The sequence below is a fragment of the Mastigoproctus giganteus genome, chromosome 5, assembly GCF_048544385.1.
Source record: "Mastigoproctus giganteus isolate SK-2022 chromosome 5, ASM4854438v1, whole genome shotgun sequence".
Taxonomy (NCBI): Eukaryota; Metazoa; Arthropoda; class Arachnida; order Uropygi; family Thelyphonidae; genus Mastigoproctus; species Mastigoproctus giganteus.
This window is the reverse complement of record NC_143579.1, coordinates 161,065,604-161,086,808: the sequence shown is the minus strand read 5'-3', so window position 1 is coordinate 161,086,808 and position 21,205 is coordinate 161,065,604. Positions and strand designations below refer to the sequence as shown.

The window sequence follows — 21,205 nt, the reverse complement described above, 5'->3', positions numbered from 1 at the left end:
AGGAAAAGTTTACTATTATGTCTGAACACCATACAGCATAGTGCTCTTAGGATAGCTGTGGAAGCCTTCAGAACATCTCTAGTCCATAGCCTGTATATTGAGGCAAATGAACCCCATTTGCATCTCAGGAGAAAATCCTTATTGTGTAATTATGCAGCAAAAATTAAAAGCATACCATCCCACCCCAGCTGGCAATACCTGTTTGATCCTCAATATGCTGAATTATATCACAATAAGCCTAATGAAAACTGCCCCACAGGGATTCGGCTGCAAGAACTCATGATCAGTTGGGATATTAAATTTCACAACATATTCCAAGACCTTGCTACTCCAGAAACTCCCTGGACTGAATTCTCACCTCTCTGCAACAATTTCTTTTTAAGATGGGGAAAATCCTCTCTAGCAAATATCAACTATCAACAGCTCCATAGAACTCATTCATTGGAAAACTCAGATAAAGTACCTATCTATACTGATGGCTCCAAAACATATGCAGCCGTTGGTGCTGCAGCAGTTTCTTCCACCTTCTCAGTTGCTGCGTCTCTTCCTACGGAATGCAGTATCTATACTGCAGAATTATTTGCAATAAAACTAGCTCTAGATAGAATACACAACAGCCGTATAAAGCAATCGCTGATATACACAGACTCCTTAAGCGCAATCACTGCCATTCAATCTACCATGTCGCCCTCTCATCCGATTCTTAAAGAGATACGGTCTAAGTTAATTTACTGTCAAAAAGTCAATCAGAAGGTTACCTTCTGCTGGATACCTGGTCATGTAGGCATTCCAGGTAATGAACAAGTGGACGCGGCTGCTAAACACCCTGACTCTGGCTCTTCCAGGCAACAAAAAGTGCCCTACACCGACTACAAATCCATCATTGAAACATCATGTAGGAAGCAATGGTCTGACCTCTTGAAAGCTCAAATAAATAATGAACTGCTGCAGATAAAAAAAAAAAGAGTCAAAACTGTGGACATCTAATATCAGGAGAAGCAGGCGACAAGAAGTAATTCTAGCAAGGCTCCACATCGGTCATTCACATCCAACTCATCTGTATTTGCTTATGGGAGAGAACCCTCCTCAATGTTTCTTTTGCCAGTTGCAGTTAACAATAAATCATATTCTCATTGAATGTCCCTAACTTTCAACTACCAAAAAATCAATCTTTACCTCCCTATCCCACTTGAAGGAACCGATAACCTTATTGCAGATTCTTGGTAATGATGCAAATTTGGAGGAACTGTTTACTTATTTGAAACAGATAAATCTTTATAATAGCCTATGATCACAATAACATAAGAAATTTGTGATAAGCAAATATTGAACAGGCACAATATGGCCCAAGAGGCCCTTGTGCCAAAAATCCAAATACAACAGCAACGAGCCGCCACTATCTTTATGTAGAAAATTGGTATTGCTGAAATATTCTGTCAATTTACAAGGTTGTGCCTGGCATTCCATTCAGCCATATCTTTTCAAACCACCATTAGAATATCTGTACAGAAATAAACCTAGCATAGTAAAACAACTGGTCATTGCCTTCTTGAACTACTGCAGGTTTGGAATGTTTCCATCCATTCTGTACAACAGGTAGCAACTTGTACTCAACGACCATTGGTTCCACCTCCTATACCAACCTGTGACACTTACCTCTGTCAATGGGGAAAGAATATATTGCAAGCATCAAATATCAGGCAAGTTCATGCAGTTCACACTCAAAAATATATTGATTTTTTACCAGTATACACAGATGGCTCTAAAATCTCTTTCTTGGTGGTTCCTTTCTACTTCTCTCTCTTTCACTCAGGGGGTAACTTGGGAATTTTTATTTTTATTTATTTTTTTTTTTTTTGCTGGGCCAGCATGAGCCTCAGGCTTCCTTGCGCCCTATAACTAACTAATAATAATAATAATAATAATCCAATTCAAAAGTTGGAGCAGCTGCAGTGTTTCCAAATACAATTGTATCAGCAGCCCTTCCTTCTGAATTCAGTATCTTTTCAGCTGAGTTATTCACAATTAAACTAGCCTTAAAAAATCTCTCTCCTGACTGCTCTTTAAAATCAGTAATTTACACTGATTCCCTCAGCTCAATCAAGGCAAATGTAATTCCTCAGATAAATTTCACCCTGTTATAAATGAAATTAGAAAATTATTACTGAAGATTGACGAATGCCACCAACTAGTCACCTTCTGTTGGATACCAGCACATTCTGGTATTTGAGGTAATGAACTGGCTGATAAAGCTGCAAAAAACCCAACCAGCTTAGATTTAACCAATATCCCTGTTCCAACCTCAGACTATGCACTAATGATTCATGGTGCATGCCTAACAGAATGGACAGCACTATGGTATTCCCAAACTAATAATAAACTCTTTCAGATTAAACAGGTTCCTAAAATCTGGCTCTCCAGTGTCCGGACATCAAGATGAGAAGAAGTAATCCTTTCAAGAGCAAGAATAGGTCATACTCACCTGAGCCACCTTCATTTACTCACAAGAGATGATCCACCACAGTGTCCACATTGCTATATAAATATGATTGTTAAACACATTCTCATTGACTACCCCTATTGGAAACAAGACAGAATTTCATCCCTAAAATTACTGGTTATCCTTCAACAACCAGTAACCCTAGAGAATTTGATTGGTGACAAGGCCAGTATATATCTTAATTTTTCCGTTTTCTGAAGCAAACTAGAATTTTTAATTTTTTCTGATTAAGGACTTTTCAGACGGTACGATTCTTTCTCTTTTCCTTTTTAATATAAACGAATAGGCGCATTGTAGCCAAAGTAGCTTATGCGCCACGAAACCCCCACAACAACAACAACAGCAGCACAACATTTTGGGTAACATAGACATCTACCTTTATGGTGATGACCTTACAATATCTTGTCATTCACAGAATATGCATTCCATTGAAGACAACTGCAACTTGCCATAAACAAAATAGTGTCATGGACCTCAAAAATGGTTATCGTCTATCAACAACCATAACTGCAGCCATTCGCTTTTGTAAAAAACGTCAGTTACATCCAGAACCCGAATTATCATTGGGAAATAAACCGATACCAGTCACTAACAATATCCTATAAACATGAACTATCTGTACGAAAAAGCTGAATATACTTAGTCATCTCATCCATGACATGGGGAGCTGATCGCTATACTCTGCTCCATCTATACCGAGCTATAATAAGATCCCAATTAGATTATGGTGCTCCAGTTTATGATTCTGCTCGAAAGATTCTGTTGGCATGTCTTAACACAGTACAACATAATGCACTCCAGATTGCTCTTGGGGCATTCAGGACTTCACCAGTCTAAAGCCTATATATAGAAGCCAATGAACCTCCACTCCTTGACCCCGAGTGTCAAGCGTTTTCCAAATGATTAAAAGTGATTTAAAGTGATTCTAGAGTGCGCTTCTCAATTATACTTAGTTTATTATATTTATAGCGATCTTCATTTTTTAGTACTTCATAAGTAAGTTTTGCTAAAAGGATCTAGCAAACTAACAGAAAGGAAAGCCACCTTTCTTTTTTTCTCTTATCTCAAACTAACCACCAACCCTACTAACTTATAACCGCTGCTTGGTCACTTGGTGGCACCGCTCTTGCCTCCTCGTGGCGGGGCTGGAAACCTGGGAGTTGGAAGGTACGCTCCCAGGGCTAAAAGAGCAAATCACGAGTAGTAAAGTCACTACTTCCCAAGGGACTTCAGAAAAGATCCCAGCAAATCGGCTTGATGAAGAACCAGAAAATATTGCCAAAAGGCAAAGAACAGACTGCTCCAAACCATCACCGACTCCTTTGTTCCTAATCATCCACTCCACTCCACTGTAGAGGAGACATTAGGAAAGAAATCCCCGTTTTTCATCCAAAAATCTTGGAAGGACTAGCCGGAACACCAAAAACGGTCAGGCAACTCCAATCTGGGGATTTATTAGTTGAAACGTCCAGTACTAGACATTCAGAAATGTCTAGTACTTGACGGAATTCAGAATGGATACTGAATGTATCAAACTTTGGAGGTATACCAGTAGTGGTCACCCCCCATAACACCTTAAACTCTTCGCTTGGAGTAATCTCCGAATGGGATCTCTTACACGTTACTGAAGAGGAAATCAGCAAAGAACTCCAAAATCAAGGAGTGACGAATGTAAGACGGATTTCTATTCAGAGAGATGGAAATGTAAAACCTACCAAAACCTTAATCCTGACATTTAACACACCAAAAATCTCATGCACTGTGAAAGCAGGATATTTGAACTGCCAAGTAAAAGTATATATTCCAAATCCCTTGCGCTGTTTCAAGTGTCAACAATTTGGACACTCACAAACAGCATGTAGAAACACACCGACATGTGCTAAATGTGGATCCAAAGAACATCAGATTGATGACTGCCCAGCCACAGCCCCAAAGTGTCCAAATTGTAAAGGAGAACATCCCGCATACTCCAGAACATGTGATAGATGGAAAAAAGAAAAAGAAATACAGAAATACAAAACAGACCACAATATTACATACCAAGAAGCAAGAAAAATGGTCCAGCCAACCATAACCAGTAGACCAATGTACGCACAAGTAGCAACTAAACTTAAATCAGTGGAATGTCAAACTGAAATCTCAGTTCCTCCAAATGATTCTTTTTCTCCACAAGTCAAACACTTACTCCAAGCAAAGCAACAAGATAAGCACGAGAAAACAGTAAACACACTGATCTCAATCCCCTCAGATTCTCCAACCTTGCAACAGTATAAGAGTAATGGCAGACCACGAAATCACGAACCTAACTCAGAATTTATGGAATTTGAGAAAACAGGAAACAGATGACGATATGTTGGAAATCCATGCTGAAGAATTAGAAGAAGATATGGATACCGGAAAACCGGTATTTCTCAAAAGAGATAGAGTAAGGACAGAAAAACAAAAGACATCCACCCAACGAAAACAGCTCGAGGGGCTGAGCAAATATAAATAATGGATAAAATTATCCAGTGGAACTGTCGTGGATTACGTACTAATTTTGACGACGTACAGTATCTGATTACCCATTACACACCAATCTGTATATGTCTCCAGGAAACGTACCTCAAACAACAAGATACCCTGAATATCAGGAACTACTCAATGTACAGAAGAGACCGAATAACTCAAAGTATAACACATGGAGGAGTTGCTATATTAGTAAATGACAGAATACCAACACAACAGGCGCATTTAAATAGCCCATTAGAAGCGGTAGCAATTCGTACAATAGCAAGGTCCCTATTAACCATATGTTCATTATACATTCCACCAGGAGAAGATGTCTCTTATGAAGACCTAGACACATTACTACAACAACTACCACCCCCAATTTGTCTGATGGGAGATATGAATGGACATAACCCTTTGTGGGGATGCTCCGACTACAACAGAAGAGGATGCATCATTGAACAACTGCTAGATAATCATAACCTCTTACTTCTTAACAGGAGTAACCACACTTACTTCCATTTTCCAACTCGGACCACCACAACTATAGATCTTACCATATGCACTCCTACACTTTACACAGCATTTAATTGGGAAGTTTTTGAGGATCCTCTTGGGAGTGATCATTATCCAGTAATTTCCACACTGGTCAGTGAATATCCATATCACACCAGCAGGACCCCTCGCTGGAAAATAGAAAAAGCTAATTGGGAAGCATTCAGGAGGAAAGCAGTTTTCAACACCAATATCATTGAGCAGGAAACAGTAGTTGTTGCACTAGCACATGTCACAGAAACCATACAAAACACAGGCAAGCTAACACTCCCTAAGACTTTATCACGTTTTCCAAACTGTCCGAAAACATGGTGGAATGATGACTGCAATGAAACAAGAAAACAACAGAATAGGGCATGGAACCGTTTTTGCAGGTATCCCACAACAGAAAATCTGATTTAGTTCAAAAGAATGCGTGCCATAGCGCGATTTACTAGGAAGCAGAGTCGAAAAGCAACATGGATCAAATTCACATCTACAATAAACAAAAAAACAAATGCACATATAGTCTGGAATAAAATAAGAAAAATTACAGATAAATATAGAAATAGGCTATCACCAATACTGATCTGCAGTGGAATTAGTTTGACTGAACCTACCGTTATTGCAAACACATTAGGCGAGACCTTCGCAAAAGTATCGGCGAAAGATTCATATACCATCCGGAATTTCTGATCCAAAAAGAAAAAGCAGAAAAGCATAAGATCAAATTTAAATCAAAAAGTAACGAACCCTACAATCAACCATTCACAATAAACGAACTACACGAAGTTTTGTTCACAGCCAGGCCAAGTGCAGTAGGCCCAGACGATATACATTACGACATGATCAAGCACCTTAACAAGACTGAATTAGAAAATTTATTGAAACTGTATAAAAAAATATTCCATGAAAATGTATTTCCAAACATGATGCCATGCAATAGTACTAGCTTTCCCGAAACCTGACAAAGACCTGACAGATCCATGCAACTATCGACCAATAGCCCTCACCAGCTGTTTAGGAAAATTATTAGAAAAAAATGATAAACAAGAGACTGATTTGGTATCTAGAGGAAAATAACATCTACACAAACACACAATGTGGTTTTAGACATCATAGATATATTCTGGACCACCTAGTCACGATAGAAGCCAACATCAGAAATGCATTTATCAGATCACAACATATGGTTACAGTATTTTTTGACATCGAAAAAGCTTACGATACCCCTTGGAGATATGGGATCCTGCGAGATATGCACCACGCTGGGCGCAGAGGCAATCTCCCTATGTTTATCCAGAACTTCCTTATGAACAGAACCTTCCAAGTCAAAGTACAAACTTCTTTCTCTAAAATCTACCAACAAGAAGAAGGTGTTCCACAGGGCTCAGTCTTGAGTGCCACTTTGTTTGCCATAAAGATTAATTCGATCACAAATCAACTCCCTCCTTCAGTTTCACATTCACTTTACGTTGATGACTTTAGTATCTCTAGTCAGGCACAGAACATGAGAACTATCGAGAGACAATTGCAATGCGCAATCAACAATATAAGTAAGTGGGCACTAGATAACGGTTTCAGACTGTCAACACAAAAAACAATGTGTACATTTTTGTTGCAAAAGAAATCTCCATCCTGATCCTGAACTAAAATTAGAAGGCAAAAATATACCAACGCAGCCGAAGGCAAAATTTCTTGGACTAATCTTAGATAAGAAACTCACATTCGTGGAGCATATCCGAGAGTTGCGTAAAAGCTGTACAAAACACCTGAACATACTTAAAATCCTTTCGTCAACAGCATGGGGAGCAGACAGATATTCCTTACTAAACCTATACAAAGCACTAATTAGAACAAAATTGAACTATGGAGCCCCAGTGTACGATTCAGCACGGAAAACAGCTCTGAAATGGCTGGATCCAGTTCATCACAATGCACTGCGTATAGCTACTGGCGCTTATCGTACCTCTCCCATATATAGTCTCTATGCTGTAGCCAACGAACCACCTTTAACTCTTAGGCGACAGCAACTCGCATTGTATTATACATTTAAAATAAAATCTATGCATGGACACCCTACTTGGGAGACCCTCTTTGATCCATGATGCAGAAACATATATCAGAATTGCCAACAAGCAAACCGACCCCTCGAAATTAGAATGCAAGACTTTTTGGCAGTACATAACCTTAATATAGACAAATAGCACACATCCCAGTTCATACTCCTCCTCCTCCACCATGGGATTCGCATATCCCAATATGCAACTTCTCCTTTCAGAAATGGAATAAAGCGATACCTTCAACAATCTTCCAACAGTTACATGCAGAGCACAGAAGTCAATTTCCTGACTATATTCCAATATACACAGATGGTTCAAAAACAGACACTTTAGTGGGAGCAGCAGCTGTATTCCCAAATATAACTTTAACACAACAGCTACCGAAAGAGTGCAGTGTATACACAACAGAATTATACGCAATAAAAATAGCCTTAACTCATGTACAAGATAAGCATTATACGAGAAGTGTAATATATACAGATTCCTTGAGTTCCTTACAATCCATGCAAAACATAGGTACATCCAAACACCCAATCCTTTGGCACATACGGCAAATACTAACTTACTGCGCCAGAAATGAACAGGACACTTTTTTCTGCTGGATCCCAGGGCATACAGGGATTGCGGGAAACGAAGCAGCAGACAAGTCAGCCAAAGAAGCCACACTACAGATCGGAGAGGATATATCAGTCCCGTATTCCGATTACAAGCCTGCAATATGGCGTATTTGCCAGTTGCAATGGCAAGAAACTTGGAATCAGCAAACTGCAAACCAAATATACCAAATAAAGCCGAATATTGAAAACTGGATTTCTAGCAGGCGAAGGTCGAGAAAAGAAGAAACAGCACTCACCAGGCTAAGAATCGGGCATACCCATCTTACACACTCATTTTTGTTGCGAGCAGAAGAACCACCACGATGCCAGACTTGTGACACCGTTCAATCAGTTCAACACATATTAATAGACTGTCCTACATATACAAATGAACATAAACAAGCCTTCAAAGATATTTATGAGACACATGACGCCATTATACTAACAGATCTCTTGAAAAATAAACATGACTGCACAGATGTTTTCAACTTTCTTAAAGCTATCAATTTATACTACCTCCTCTAAGGAAGTGAATATAAGCAACAGACTAACACGAGAACGTATGAATCAGTTTAAAATGAACAATTGAAATCGAAAGTAAACACCCCTGAAACACATCACACCGTATGAACTGGCACATTATGACCTGCGTAGTCCATGCGCCATTAAACCTCAATACAAACCAAACCAAACCTCCACTCCTTCAGAGAAAGATGCTGCTCCTCAACTATGCAGTTAAAATAAATAGTTTTTTCATCTTAATGCTCAAACTCAGCAAATTTATATTGACGGCTCCAAAAGTGACGCAGCTGTGATAGCTGCTGTGGTTCTACCAACATCAACAGTCTCTGTCTCGTAACCTCAGGAATGCATTGTTTTCACTGTAGAACTCTATGCCATTAAGATGAGTTTGACTTTCATTGCTAATAACTTCACTCCAAAGACTATAATCTATACAGACTCTTTGAGTGCAGTGACAGCCCTCCATGGCAATTCTCGCTCTCCACATCCATTGATAAATCAAATAATAACTCAAATATCAGATCTTCATAAAAATAGGCAGAGTGTCACTTTTTATTAGATCCCAGGGCACACTGGAATACCAGGAAATGAGCATGCAGATAAAGCCCCTCGACGTGGGCACCTGTACATGGTGAGGGGACCTCCCAGTGACGCTGCTGGACTTCCAGACTAGCATCACTGGGATCCAACGCCCACAGCCCAGGTTCCAGGCTTACATCAATGGAATCCGGCGCGTTTGCCGTGTGCTGTGACCTTTGGAAATTCGGAAAGGGGGATCCTGGTGGTTGAGGGGCCCAGCTTCAATACACAACTTTGGCCCCTGCTTTGACAAGACGGGAGGTCCTGGAAGGCCCGGCTAGGATCAATTGGCTAGTAGGCTCGCCTGCGAGGGTCAGCCGTGTCAATGCCATGCCCCTACCCTCATGGTCCGAGGAACAGGATTCAGGCTGGCGGTGGTGCGGGTATGGTGTCTGGGTAGCCCTGGCGTTCCACTCCCGAGCGCATTTATTGCATGTCGGGTAGTGGGCGTCCCTTTGGGCTCCATGGTGGGTGGGGAGCCCGGGCACTGAACCACTTAAAAAACTACATGAATCCTGATAAATTAATTTCTTCTGGGGCCCCAACCTGGTCCCTACCTGAAAATTTTACCATTGACCAAGAGAACGTCACTTCTGCAAAAAGACAGAAAAAGGAAGTTATATCAGGTCCTACACCTCGGTTCCTGATAATTCACTCAACTAGTGAGAAGCCTATAGGAAAAATATCACCCTTCTTTATCCAGAAGGGTTTGGAAGTGTTGGCAGGCTCTCCTAAGTCTGTCAAAAGGCTTCGTTCGGGTGACATACTTGTAGAAAGCAGAAGTGATATACACTCAGAACAGCTCCTCCATGCTACATCTATCGGGGGAATGCCTGTCACTATAACCCCCCACAAGACACTGAACTCATCCCATGGTGTCATCGCGGAATGGGATCTGATGGATGTAACTGAAGAGGAAATCTGTTCAGAGATTTTCGTATTAACATTCAATTCACCAACTTTTACTCATGAAATCAAAGCTGGCTATATTAACTGCCCAGTGCGTCCGTATGTCCCAAATCCGTTACGGTGCTTCAAGTGCCAGAAATACGGACACTCACAGATGGCTTGTCGTGGAATCCTTGTATGCGCTCGGTGTGGCGCAAAGAACCACGAAACAACGTCATGTTCAGCTGCAAAACCAACCTGCATTAACTGCCAAGAAGAACACCTGGCTTACTCAAGGGCATGCCAGAGGTGGAAACAAGAAAAAGAAATTCAGCGACTTAAGGCAGAGCTGAACATATCTTATCAAGAGGCAAGGAAAACGGTGAAACCTATAAATATAAATAAACCAACCTACGCTCAGAAGGTAGCAGGAAGATGTTCCATCGGAACTCAGACCGAAATGACCATACCACCAAAGGAGTCATTCACTCCTATTGCTCGCTACCTGTTAAGTTCAATAAAACCCGCACAAAAGGACCAATCATCAGCTGCCACTATCTGTACCTCCTAGTGCCCCACCAGTTAGAAAATCAGTTTCTGAACAAAAGAATAAAAAATCAGACGTACATTCTAGTTATCAGGAAAAAATGGATGTTGAGGAGAAGGAGGTACAAGAAGAAGCAGTCTTGGAACTCTTTACTGAGGAGGATATGGACACGGGGCAGCGTCCATACTTCCCTAGGAAGGATAAATCTAAGACTGACAAAAATAAGCCCTCAGCACCTCGGAAGCCGCCTGAAGGAACCACCAAGCCAAAATAATGGCTAAATTCCTACAATGGAATTGTCGTGGATTCCGGCAAAATGCAGAAGACATCAAGGCATTCCTGCAAAAGCACAAACCATCTTGCTTTTGCATACAGGAGACTTACCTAAGGGCAAATGATGACCCCAGGATGCACAACTTTACTATCATTTGCAAGGATAGAACTGGGGATGGCCCCGCTCACGGAGGAGTCGCAAACCTTGTGGGCAACCATACCCCTTTTCAGCATCTGCAACTTACTACCAGCATAGAGGCAGTAGCAATTCGAATAACAGTAGGGTTTTTACTAACCGTTTGCTCTATATATTTGCCACCTGGTACTGACATCTGCCAGAAAGACCTTGATGATCTTGTAATGCAGTTGCCTCCCCCTTTCTTACTTCTTGGGGACTTTAATGGACATACTACCCTGTGGGGTAGTGCTAGCATTAATAGAAGGGGACGAGTCATAGAGCGTATGCTCATTGACAATGACCTCTGCCTTCTTAATGTGGGAACAAACACCTTTTTCCACATGCCTGCCCGTACGTTTTCTGCCATTGATCTTTCTATCAGCTCGCCTTCTCTTCTCTCGTCACTTACCTGGGAGGTAGAAGGGAACCTGTATGGAAGTGATCACTTCACCGTGATAACGACCTTAATTACTGGGAGACCTTGTCTTCCTGTCAGGTTACCGCGGTGGAAGTTTGATCAAGCTGACTGGAGTGCCTTTCAACACCTGGCAAAATTTGACAACTCTGCAGTCAGTCAGGAGCCTATCAATGATGCAGTTACGTACATAACAGAAAATATTGTCCATGCAGCTGCAACTAAAACATCCACACAGTTTCCTCCCTTTCCAAAACCATGGTGGAATCCAGAATGCACAGCAGATAAAAAGGCTCAAAACAAGGCTTGGGGGATATTTCGAAGATATCCTACCACAGTCAACCTATTAACCTTTAAACGTGCATGAGCCAAAGCATGCTACATCCGCCGTCAGAATCCGTTTCACATCATCCATTACCCAGACGACCAGCACTAAGGTGGTCTGGGAAAAAATCCGGAAAATGAAGGGAAAATACATAGCACACCCCTCATCGGTCCTTGAATATAATGGATGTACTATTGCAGACTCTACTGCAATAGCCAATGCTCTTGCGGAAACATTTTCTAACATCTCTTCAACATCATCTTACTCCCCAGAGTTTCTGGTCTTAAAGCGCAACATTGAAAAACAGGCCCTTAAATTTACATCGAAGGGTTCCCACCCGTACAATGGGCCATTTAATATCAATGAGCTGAAAACAGCACTCGCCCGTACAAAGGCTACAGCTGCTGGACCAGACAACATCCAGATCTTTTCATTATGAAATGATCAAACATCTTTCACCAGAATCCATGGACCATGTGCTCTTCCTGTACAACAGAATCTTTCTTGAAGAGCATTTTCCGGATACCTGGCGCAAGGCAACTATTCTTGCTTTTGCTAAGCCAGGAAAGGATCCTATATGTCCAAAAAACTATCGTCCCATTGCTCTGACCAGCTGTCTGTGCAAAATATTGGAGAGAATGGTCAATGCTCGTCTCTTATGTTACTTAGAATCGAACGACCTTATCTCCCGCTTTCAGTGCGGCTTCCGAAGAAACAGGCCCACACTGGACCACTTAATTAGACTGGAAACATCTATCCGAGATGCTTTCCTAAAAAGAGAACATTTGGTGTCCATCTTCTTTGACATGGAAAAAGCGTACGACACAACTTGGAGATTTGGTATTTTAAAATACCTTTACAACCTCGGTCTAAGAGGCCACCTTCCAATTTTTATTAAAAAGTTTTTATCCTGCCGTTATTTCCAAGTTCGTGTAGGATCCTGGAGGAGGGGGTACCACAAGCATCTGTATTAAGTGTCACACTTTTTGCCATTAAAATAAATTCTATTTCTGAACAACTTCCTCCAACTATAAACAGTGCACTCTACGTCGATGACTTCAGCATATTCTCTCAATCATGCAATATGAGGGTTATTGAGAGACAACTGCAACAAGCTATTGACCGTCTTAACTCCTGGGCCATGGCCAATGGTTTCGGTTTCTCACCGGAGAAGACCGTTTGTGTACATTTTTGTCGCAAACGTAACCTCCACCCTGAGCCTGAATTACGACTTGGACAAAGCACCATTCCAGTTGTATCAGAGGCGAAATTCCTGGGACTCATTTTTGACAAAAAGCTGACATTTGTCCAACACATTCGTCAGCTTCGCACAAAGTGCACGAGAGGGCTTAACATCCTCCACTCTCTCTCTTCTACCTCTTGGGGTGCAGACCAATGCACTCTCCTTCGTCTGTACTGTGCACTTGTACGCTCAAAATTAGATTATGGGTCTCAGGTATATGCATGTGCCAGAAATAGCGCTGTTTGTTGGCTTGACCCCCATCCATCATCAAGCCATTTGTATTGCTACTGGTGCATTCAGAACATCACCTGTCCAAAGTCTGTATGTCGAAGCAAATGAACCATCCTTGTTGCTTCGACGAATGCAGTTGTCTCTACAATATGCCTTCAAGCTGAAGTCCCTGCCAGACCATCCCACGTGGACATCCGTTTTCGAGCCACGATGGGAAAATCTCTACAACACACGACGGACCGCCAATTGCCCATTCGGCATTCGTGTTCAAGAGCTACTCAATGAGCTTAACATCTCGGTAGACAAGGTTGCTCGATCACCAAAGGAGCCCCTTCCACCCTGGCATGCACAAACACCAGCATGTGATTTCTCGCTCAAGTTTGCGACGAAGTCTAATACTCCGCCTTCTGTCTACCTGCAGCTCTAATCGCAACACCGTGCAGAACATTTTGACTTCTTGCGAGTCTACACACACGGCTCGAAGTCAGAATCGTATGTGGGATCTGCTGCTGTCTTTCCAAATAACACCATATCAGAGCAGATACCCCTTGACTGCAGCATTTACACTGCAGAGCTGCATGCTATAGAGTTAGCTCTAGATCACATAAGAAAACATCGTTACCAACGGTGTATTATATATGCCGATTCAGTGAGTGCACTACAGGCTTTATCAGCGATGTCACACACTAACCATCCAACCCTGTCCCGAATTCAGCAGATAATATACAATCTCTATACAAGTGGATTCGATATCCGCTTCTGCTGGATCCCCAGTCACATCGGGATTAGAGGAAATGATTTGGCTGACATTGCAGCCAAATTGGCAGCCTTGACGGATAATCTTGACCTGTTAGTCCCCTATACAGACTACAGGCAAGTGATCCGTAGTAACCTACAATCTCAGTGGCAAGATTCGTGGCATCGGCTGATTACTACAAACAAACTATGTCGAATTAAGCCTGTGATCCATCCTTGGCGGTCCAGCTTACGCAGGGATCGCAAAGAGGAAGTTGTTTTTACCCGGCTCCGCATAGGACACTGTCATGTGATACACTCCTTTTTGCTGAGGGCTGATGACCCTCCTATGTGCGAGCAATGCGACACCGTTTTATCCGTCCAACACATTTTATGCGATTGTACTAGTTTTATAAATGCTCGTTTTAGCGCTTTTACCCATCTGACTGAGCCATATACACTCAGTCAGATTTTAAATGACAACGACAGTGTGTCAGCAGTTTTTAAATTTTTAAAATCGATCAATATGTATACACTCATATGAAATATACAGTTTGCTTTTATCATTATACTGATTTCATATATTGATATGTCTGTATATATATATATATATATATATGCAACTTTAGACGAAGTAACCTTTTTAAAAGTAACAAGTCTAATCTTTTTTGAATTTTATTCTTTCCATGGCGCACTATATATAACCTTGCTGTTTTTGCGCCACAAAAATCAAAATCAATCAAGCAGATAAAGCAGCAAGAAATCGCACTGACAATGACAATATCCAGATTCCTTACACAGACCATAAATATGCAATGAAAAATGGGGAGAAATTTGGCATTATCAGTTAAATTACAAGTTATGAAATATAAAACAGAATCCACAGGTATGGAAATCTAGTTTCCGCTCAAACAGATACGAAGAGGTTCTTGCCAGAGCACGTATTGGACATAGCCACTTTACGCATCTCTATTTATTGCAAGGAAATAGCCCCCCCCCCACTATGCTTGCATTGTGATTCACCACTAACTGTAAATCATATTCTTATAGAGTGCAATCATTATCAGTCTGCCAGATTCACACCATCCATTCCCTCTGTAAGTTGAATGAGTCTCTTCAAGTAAGACATATTCTTGGAGACAACTCTAATTTATCTGAATTTTTTCGCTTTCTGAAACAGATTAATATATATATGCTCTTATAAACTCGCTTTACTGATCTGCACAGTCTCTCCACAGAAATAGGTGCAATTTAGTTATAGAAGCCCTCACGCCAAAAAAAAAAAAAAACCCACAACAACAACAACTTCCTTGCTGCCTCCTTTAATATAACTGGATAGATCCAATCCACTCCTGGTTCCTTTCTTAAGTTTATCTTCAACAATTTCTCCACCAATTTGCTCTCTGTTATTACAAAATCATCTAGCTTACTGCGAGAGATGCATTCCCCTCCCTGAATAACTCCTCATGTGTGAATGTAGATGCAAAATACTCATTTAGCTCGTTAGCTACCTGAGCAGGATCATCAACATTTGAACCATCGATATCCGGTTGACTAATCTGATTCATCCCCTTCATTCTAGAGTTTATATAAGAAAAGAAATCCTTGCTGTTTTTCTTGGCATCCTTTGCCAAAGATTTCTCATAATCTGCCTTTGCCTGCCTAACCTCCTTTGTAACTTGGTTACAGACCAGTTCATACAGTGGATTCCGGTTATTTGGGCCACCGGTTAATCAGGGCAGCCATTTATTTGGGGCAAATCTTAAAAAACAGAACCCAATCGTGAAAATAGCCAGAGTTTACTTCGCTTAATTGGGACAGAATGCCATTTAATCGGGGCGGGAGACCGCACCACTGGAGATTACCCTAAGATTTTATCTGACTGTACCACCTAGTTTGGTCGGATTTTTGGAGGTCACAACCATAATACAATAAAAACAATTAGCAGTCACCTGTTTATTGGGCTTTTCTGTTAGTGCAATCTATCGTAAACGGATAGTAAATTCGATCTTATTGAATTTGCGATAATACTGACAGCTGGAATTCTGTGGGTTATTATGGTAAAATGTGTTTACACTTCCATGGAATCTTCAATCATATAAAAAAAATAATAATTTTTAGAATCTTCTCTTCATTCCTATTTTTAAAGCTTTGTAACTCGTTACTCCATTCCCACTTGCGCGTATTGTGTTACTTGCAATTTGTATGTGCAGTGTTTTTTTTTATTGATTGCTTATCTTTTTACTGTTTTAAATTTCAGCCCCCACCAACAAATGTCAGCTAGTTTAGTTCGTATGTACATAATACAGTACCTATTAATTATTCCGATTATCACGTATATTCTTCCGAATTTCCCATATCATTTAATTTTTTAATTGGTAAGGTAATAAAGGATAAATTTGTGCTTAATATATCTTAACTTTTATAGCCTGTAGATAACATTCATCCTATTTTCGCTAATTAGAATCGCTGTGTAATAGAATTAAAATTCAGTTCACAAACGTGATCACTATGACCGGTGCTTAATGCACATCGTATAGTGAACGGTACTTTACTATTTTGAGTTCGTTGTAACATGATTTGACTGTACAGTGAACTAATTGTAAAGGGGGGGGGGTACATTATATTTTAATTACTGTATTTACGTGAAACTTCGGATAATTGGGGCAGCCGCTTAATTGGGCCAAAATGCACTAGTCCCGATGTGTCCCAAATAACCGGAATCGACTGTATATATTATAGGCTTCTGTGTCGTGTGTTAATTTATATGTATCCCATACATTTTTATTCTCTCCCACTCATTAGTTCATCTGATATCCATTTAGACCTAAACTTTGAACAATATTTCTTAGTTGGTATGAAAACCTAGTAGCTTCCAAGATTAATTCTTTGAATTCTTTCCATTTTGAATTTGCTGTTGGTAACATCATCAGTTAGTCCCACCGTATAGAATTTAAATACTGTCTCAGACCCCCATATTTCTCTTTATGAAAGCAAAAACCCTTCCCTTTACCCCTAATGGTACTTACCTCTTTGAGTAAATCCCACTTCAGTGCACTGTGATCACTGCCACCTAGTGGTTCTTTTATCTGCAGATTCTTAATGCATGAAGTATCACTACTGATAATCAGATCAAGAGTATTACTCCCTCTAGTTGCCTCCTGTACATGATGCTGTAGAAAACAATCATCCAATAAATCCACAAAAGTCTTGCTAGTGTGTTAGTGAACAACCCACAAATTCCAGTCAATATCTGGGAAATTAAAATCCCCGTTATTAAGACTCTGTGATTTACTGGCCCACTCTGTTTTTCCTGTACAGTTGTTTATTATACTCATCAGAGTCATTAGGCCTATAACACACTCCTCACAATTTTGATTTCCCAGTGATTTTGTCACACCAAGCTGACTCGACACTGCACTGTCCATCCATGTTGACTGTCTGTACTTCCTTGGATTTTATGTTTCTTAACTAATAGCATAACCCCTCCTCCCTTCCTATCCTTTCGATCCTTTCTGTACACATTGTACTCCCCAAATTCCAGTTCTGCATTCCTTATATCTGTGTGACACCATGTCTCTGATATCCCAACAATATCTGCCTTTGCTGTTTTGACCAACACCTCAAATTCATCAAATTTATTTACCAAACTCCTAGCATTGGTGTACACGCAAGTATACATGCACCTGTTCTTTTTCTTAGCTACCCTAACACAACCCATGTGTTTACTTGTACCGCAGTGACTCCCAGCAGTCTCTGATATCCCTTGCATCTTGTTTTCCAGTCTTCTGCTAATTCCAATAGAAGCAATGCAAGAATAAATTTAACCTCTACCAGCGGCTACTGTTAATCTATTAGTCCATGTATCTCCCCAAGCTAGCAGTTTTCCGACCCATCTAACACTGCCTCGATAGCATGAGCAAATATTCTTGCACACTTTCTATTTAAGTGTATCCCATCCCTGTAGAAGCAGTCTCTCCTGTTAACAAGCACAGGCCAGGCTGAGAAAAATTCTACCAGTTGAGCCTTGCACAATCTCTCCATGGCCGAATTGATCGACAGGGCTCTCATCATGTACTCCCTTCTATCGTGTCTGTGCAGAATTGCAGACACTTTCAAATTCGACCCTTATTCACAGCTTTTTTTCAACAATGACCTGTACTTGTTAAACTGTGTTATACTTTTTCCTGAATGGCAATGGTGTCTTCCAAGATGACAATGCGGCGAGCCATTGGGCACTTTTTGTGCAGGAATGGTTTGAGGAATGCAGTTCTGACTTCCAGCATATTGATTGCCCTCTAAACTCCCCTATTATCAATCCCATAGAGCACTTGTGGGACACTGTGGAAAGGCATATCGAGCGTCTGGATACACCAATGACCTCCATACTTTCATTGCTGACCGCATTACACACAGCTTGGTTGGCCATACTTCTCTAATGCTTCCAACATCTTGTTGAATGCTGTTGCTCATTCCAATAAAAGCAGTGCAAGAATCACTTTCACCTTTGCCAGCGGCTGCTGTTAATCTATTAGTCCATGTATCCCCCAAGCCAGCAGTGTTCCGACCCACCTAACACTGCCTCGATAGCATCAGCAAATATTCTTGCACACTTTCTGTTTAAGTGTATTCCATCCCTGTAGAATCAGTCTCTCCTGTTAACAAGCACAGACCAGGAGACAACAAAGAGTGGTAATCAGAGGACACTGCTCTTTGTGGACAAATGTTATTAGTGGCGTTCCCCAGGGTTTGGTGTTGGGCCCATTGTTGTTTTTTATATTTTTCAATGATATTGATGAAGGTATATCAGGTTTAATGTCCATGTTTGCAGATGATACAAAGGTTGGCAGGGTTGTTAATGACAGTAAAGACAGTGTGCTACTCCAACTGGATCTAGATAAGTTGGGAAAATGGGCTAAGAAGTGGCAACTGAAGTTTAATATTGACAAATGCAAAGTACTGCATATGGGTAGCAATAACCGAAGAGTAACGTACCAACTGTGTGGTACTACACTCGGGGAAGTGGAAAGTGAAAAAGACCTGGGGGAAATTGTGCAGTCATAGAAGAAGTTCACTTAACAGTGCAGACGGGCTGCCAGGGCAGGTCATGGAGTATTGTCAATGATACATAAGAATTTTGCTAGCAGGGACAGGGAGGTGATTATCCCGTTATACAAGGCAATGGTCAGGCCACACCTAGAGTACTTTATACAGATCTGGAGGCTTCATCTTAGGAAGGATGTAGAGTTGCTAGAATGAGTACAAAGAAGGGCAACAAGATTGGTGAGGGGAACAAAGGGGTGCTCTTACGAAGAAAGGCTTAAGTTCTGCAAATTGTAGCACCTGGAGAGTAAGTACCTGCCAGGTGATCTGATTGAGGTAAGGTCTTGAATGGGTTGAGCAAGCTGAATGCTGTTGGGATTCTTCCTCTTCCTCAGATTAAGAACCTGTTGGGGCACAGATTCAAATTGAGGAAAGACAGCTGTAGAAGAGATGTGCGGAAATTTGCCTTTAGCCAGTGGGTAGTTGATTGGTGGAACAGACTTTCATCTTTTATTTTGGAAGTTCATAGCCTAAATAAATTTAAGGCTGAGCTGAACAAGCATTTGGAACGAATGGAGGAGTGAAATGGAAGGATTTTTTTTTTTTTTTTTATGCCTGATGCTGTATAAACTTGCTTTCTTGCATTATATGCCTCTACTAATGTTAATGCATCAATGCCACGTTGGATAGCTGCTGTACTGAGGACAAAATTAGGACCTGCAAAGTATTAGTTGGGTAGTCATAATTCAGTGATCGCTCAGTGTATATTGACTCTCTCAGAGAAATCTCTCCCATAAGGGAGAATTTCTCTTCTTATCCTACACTGAAAATCATTCTCTCTTACTGCAAATGTAGAACTCTTACTATACCTGAAGTGTATTGGCCTATATGTATATAATTGTGTAGCTATACTATCTCTTTGAAATAAACTTTGAACAGATGCAATTTGGCCACAGTAATCAAAGTGCACCTATTCATTAAACCTAGTGACACCAATAAGTATAATTTTTACATGATCCTCTAAGTTCATTGCAAGTCACGAAGAACCCTTTGATTGCCGCCTTATCCAGTCCTTTGAGATCACGGTGATTCTCAGGTTTTCACAGAACATGGCAGGGACATACATTAAAGATAGTGCAATTTTCTGTCCTTACTGTCAAAATATAGTCTCAGAATTCATGCATTAGTTGCTTGACAGCTGCTTTTGTGTGAAATTTGGCTCTTTTAGTTTAACAGATATTTGACATCCCTTCTAATGTAACTCTAAATTGTTGATAGTTTTCCATGCTGTATATCATGTTTTATTTTTCTTAAACATATGTAGTATTACTACAGGTTAAATACCTTACCATTAGTTAAAATTGCATGGATAAAATGAATTCGACCATCAGTTAATGTTTAACACAAAGAAAGATTTTATTTCTTTATGGATTAATGATAATTGAAAATGAAGTAACTAAAATGACAATTATTTCAACAAAGCTTCTTTTCATTCAGGGTGGTCCTTATCACAAAACATTAGAGGGAGTCTTAGGAGCATATGTAATTTATCGACCAGATATTGGTTATGTAAGTAGCACTTTTAAATTAAATTATTATTGGAATCATTTATTGTGTTCTCTTGTATTACATTGATTGTTTTGTATTGTCAATCTGCCAAAAATCAAGAGATTCCATTAATAGTCTCCTTTAGTTGCAATGCTTCATTTCATGTAAACTTTTGAAATCAAGGGAAAAAAGTATTAGAAATGGCAAAATGATCTTAGGAACCAAGCTTATATGGCATGAGCCAAAAAACATGCCTACTTCATAAATCCATCCTTTCTAATAATTTATCTAATCCTTCTGCAAATTTATTGACTACCCACTTCCAAAACACCAGGTGGAAGTTCCTTCCAATATTCCATTGCCCAGGGGTCAGGCATTATAGTGATATAATGTAATTGTAAGGGTAAGCACCTGGTTACCCTTACAATTACATTATATCATATAATGGCAAATTACATTATAAGGGTAACACAATTTGTAAGGGTAACCACCTGG

The 21,205-nt window shown here is 40.4% G+C and overlaps 1 protein-coding gene across 1 annotated transcript in view; it reads left to right on the top strand.

Annotated features, from left to right (window-relative positions):
- The window catches only part of LOC150085797 (TBC1 domain family member 12-like), a 458,606-nt gene that overhangs the window by 292,330 nt on the left and 145,071 nt on the right, over positions 1 to 21,205 (top strand). Inside the window, exon 8 of the mRNA XM_090374697.1 lies at positions 20,660 to 20,731. Within this exon, the coding sequence (XP_090230823.1) occupies positions 20,660 to 20,731 (72 nt within the window). The remainder of the gene's footprint in view (positions 1 to 20,659; positions 20,732 to 21,205) is intronic.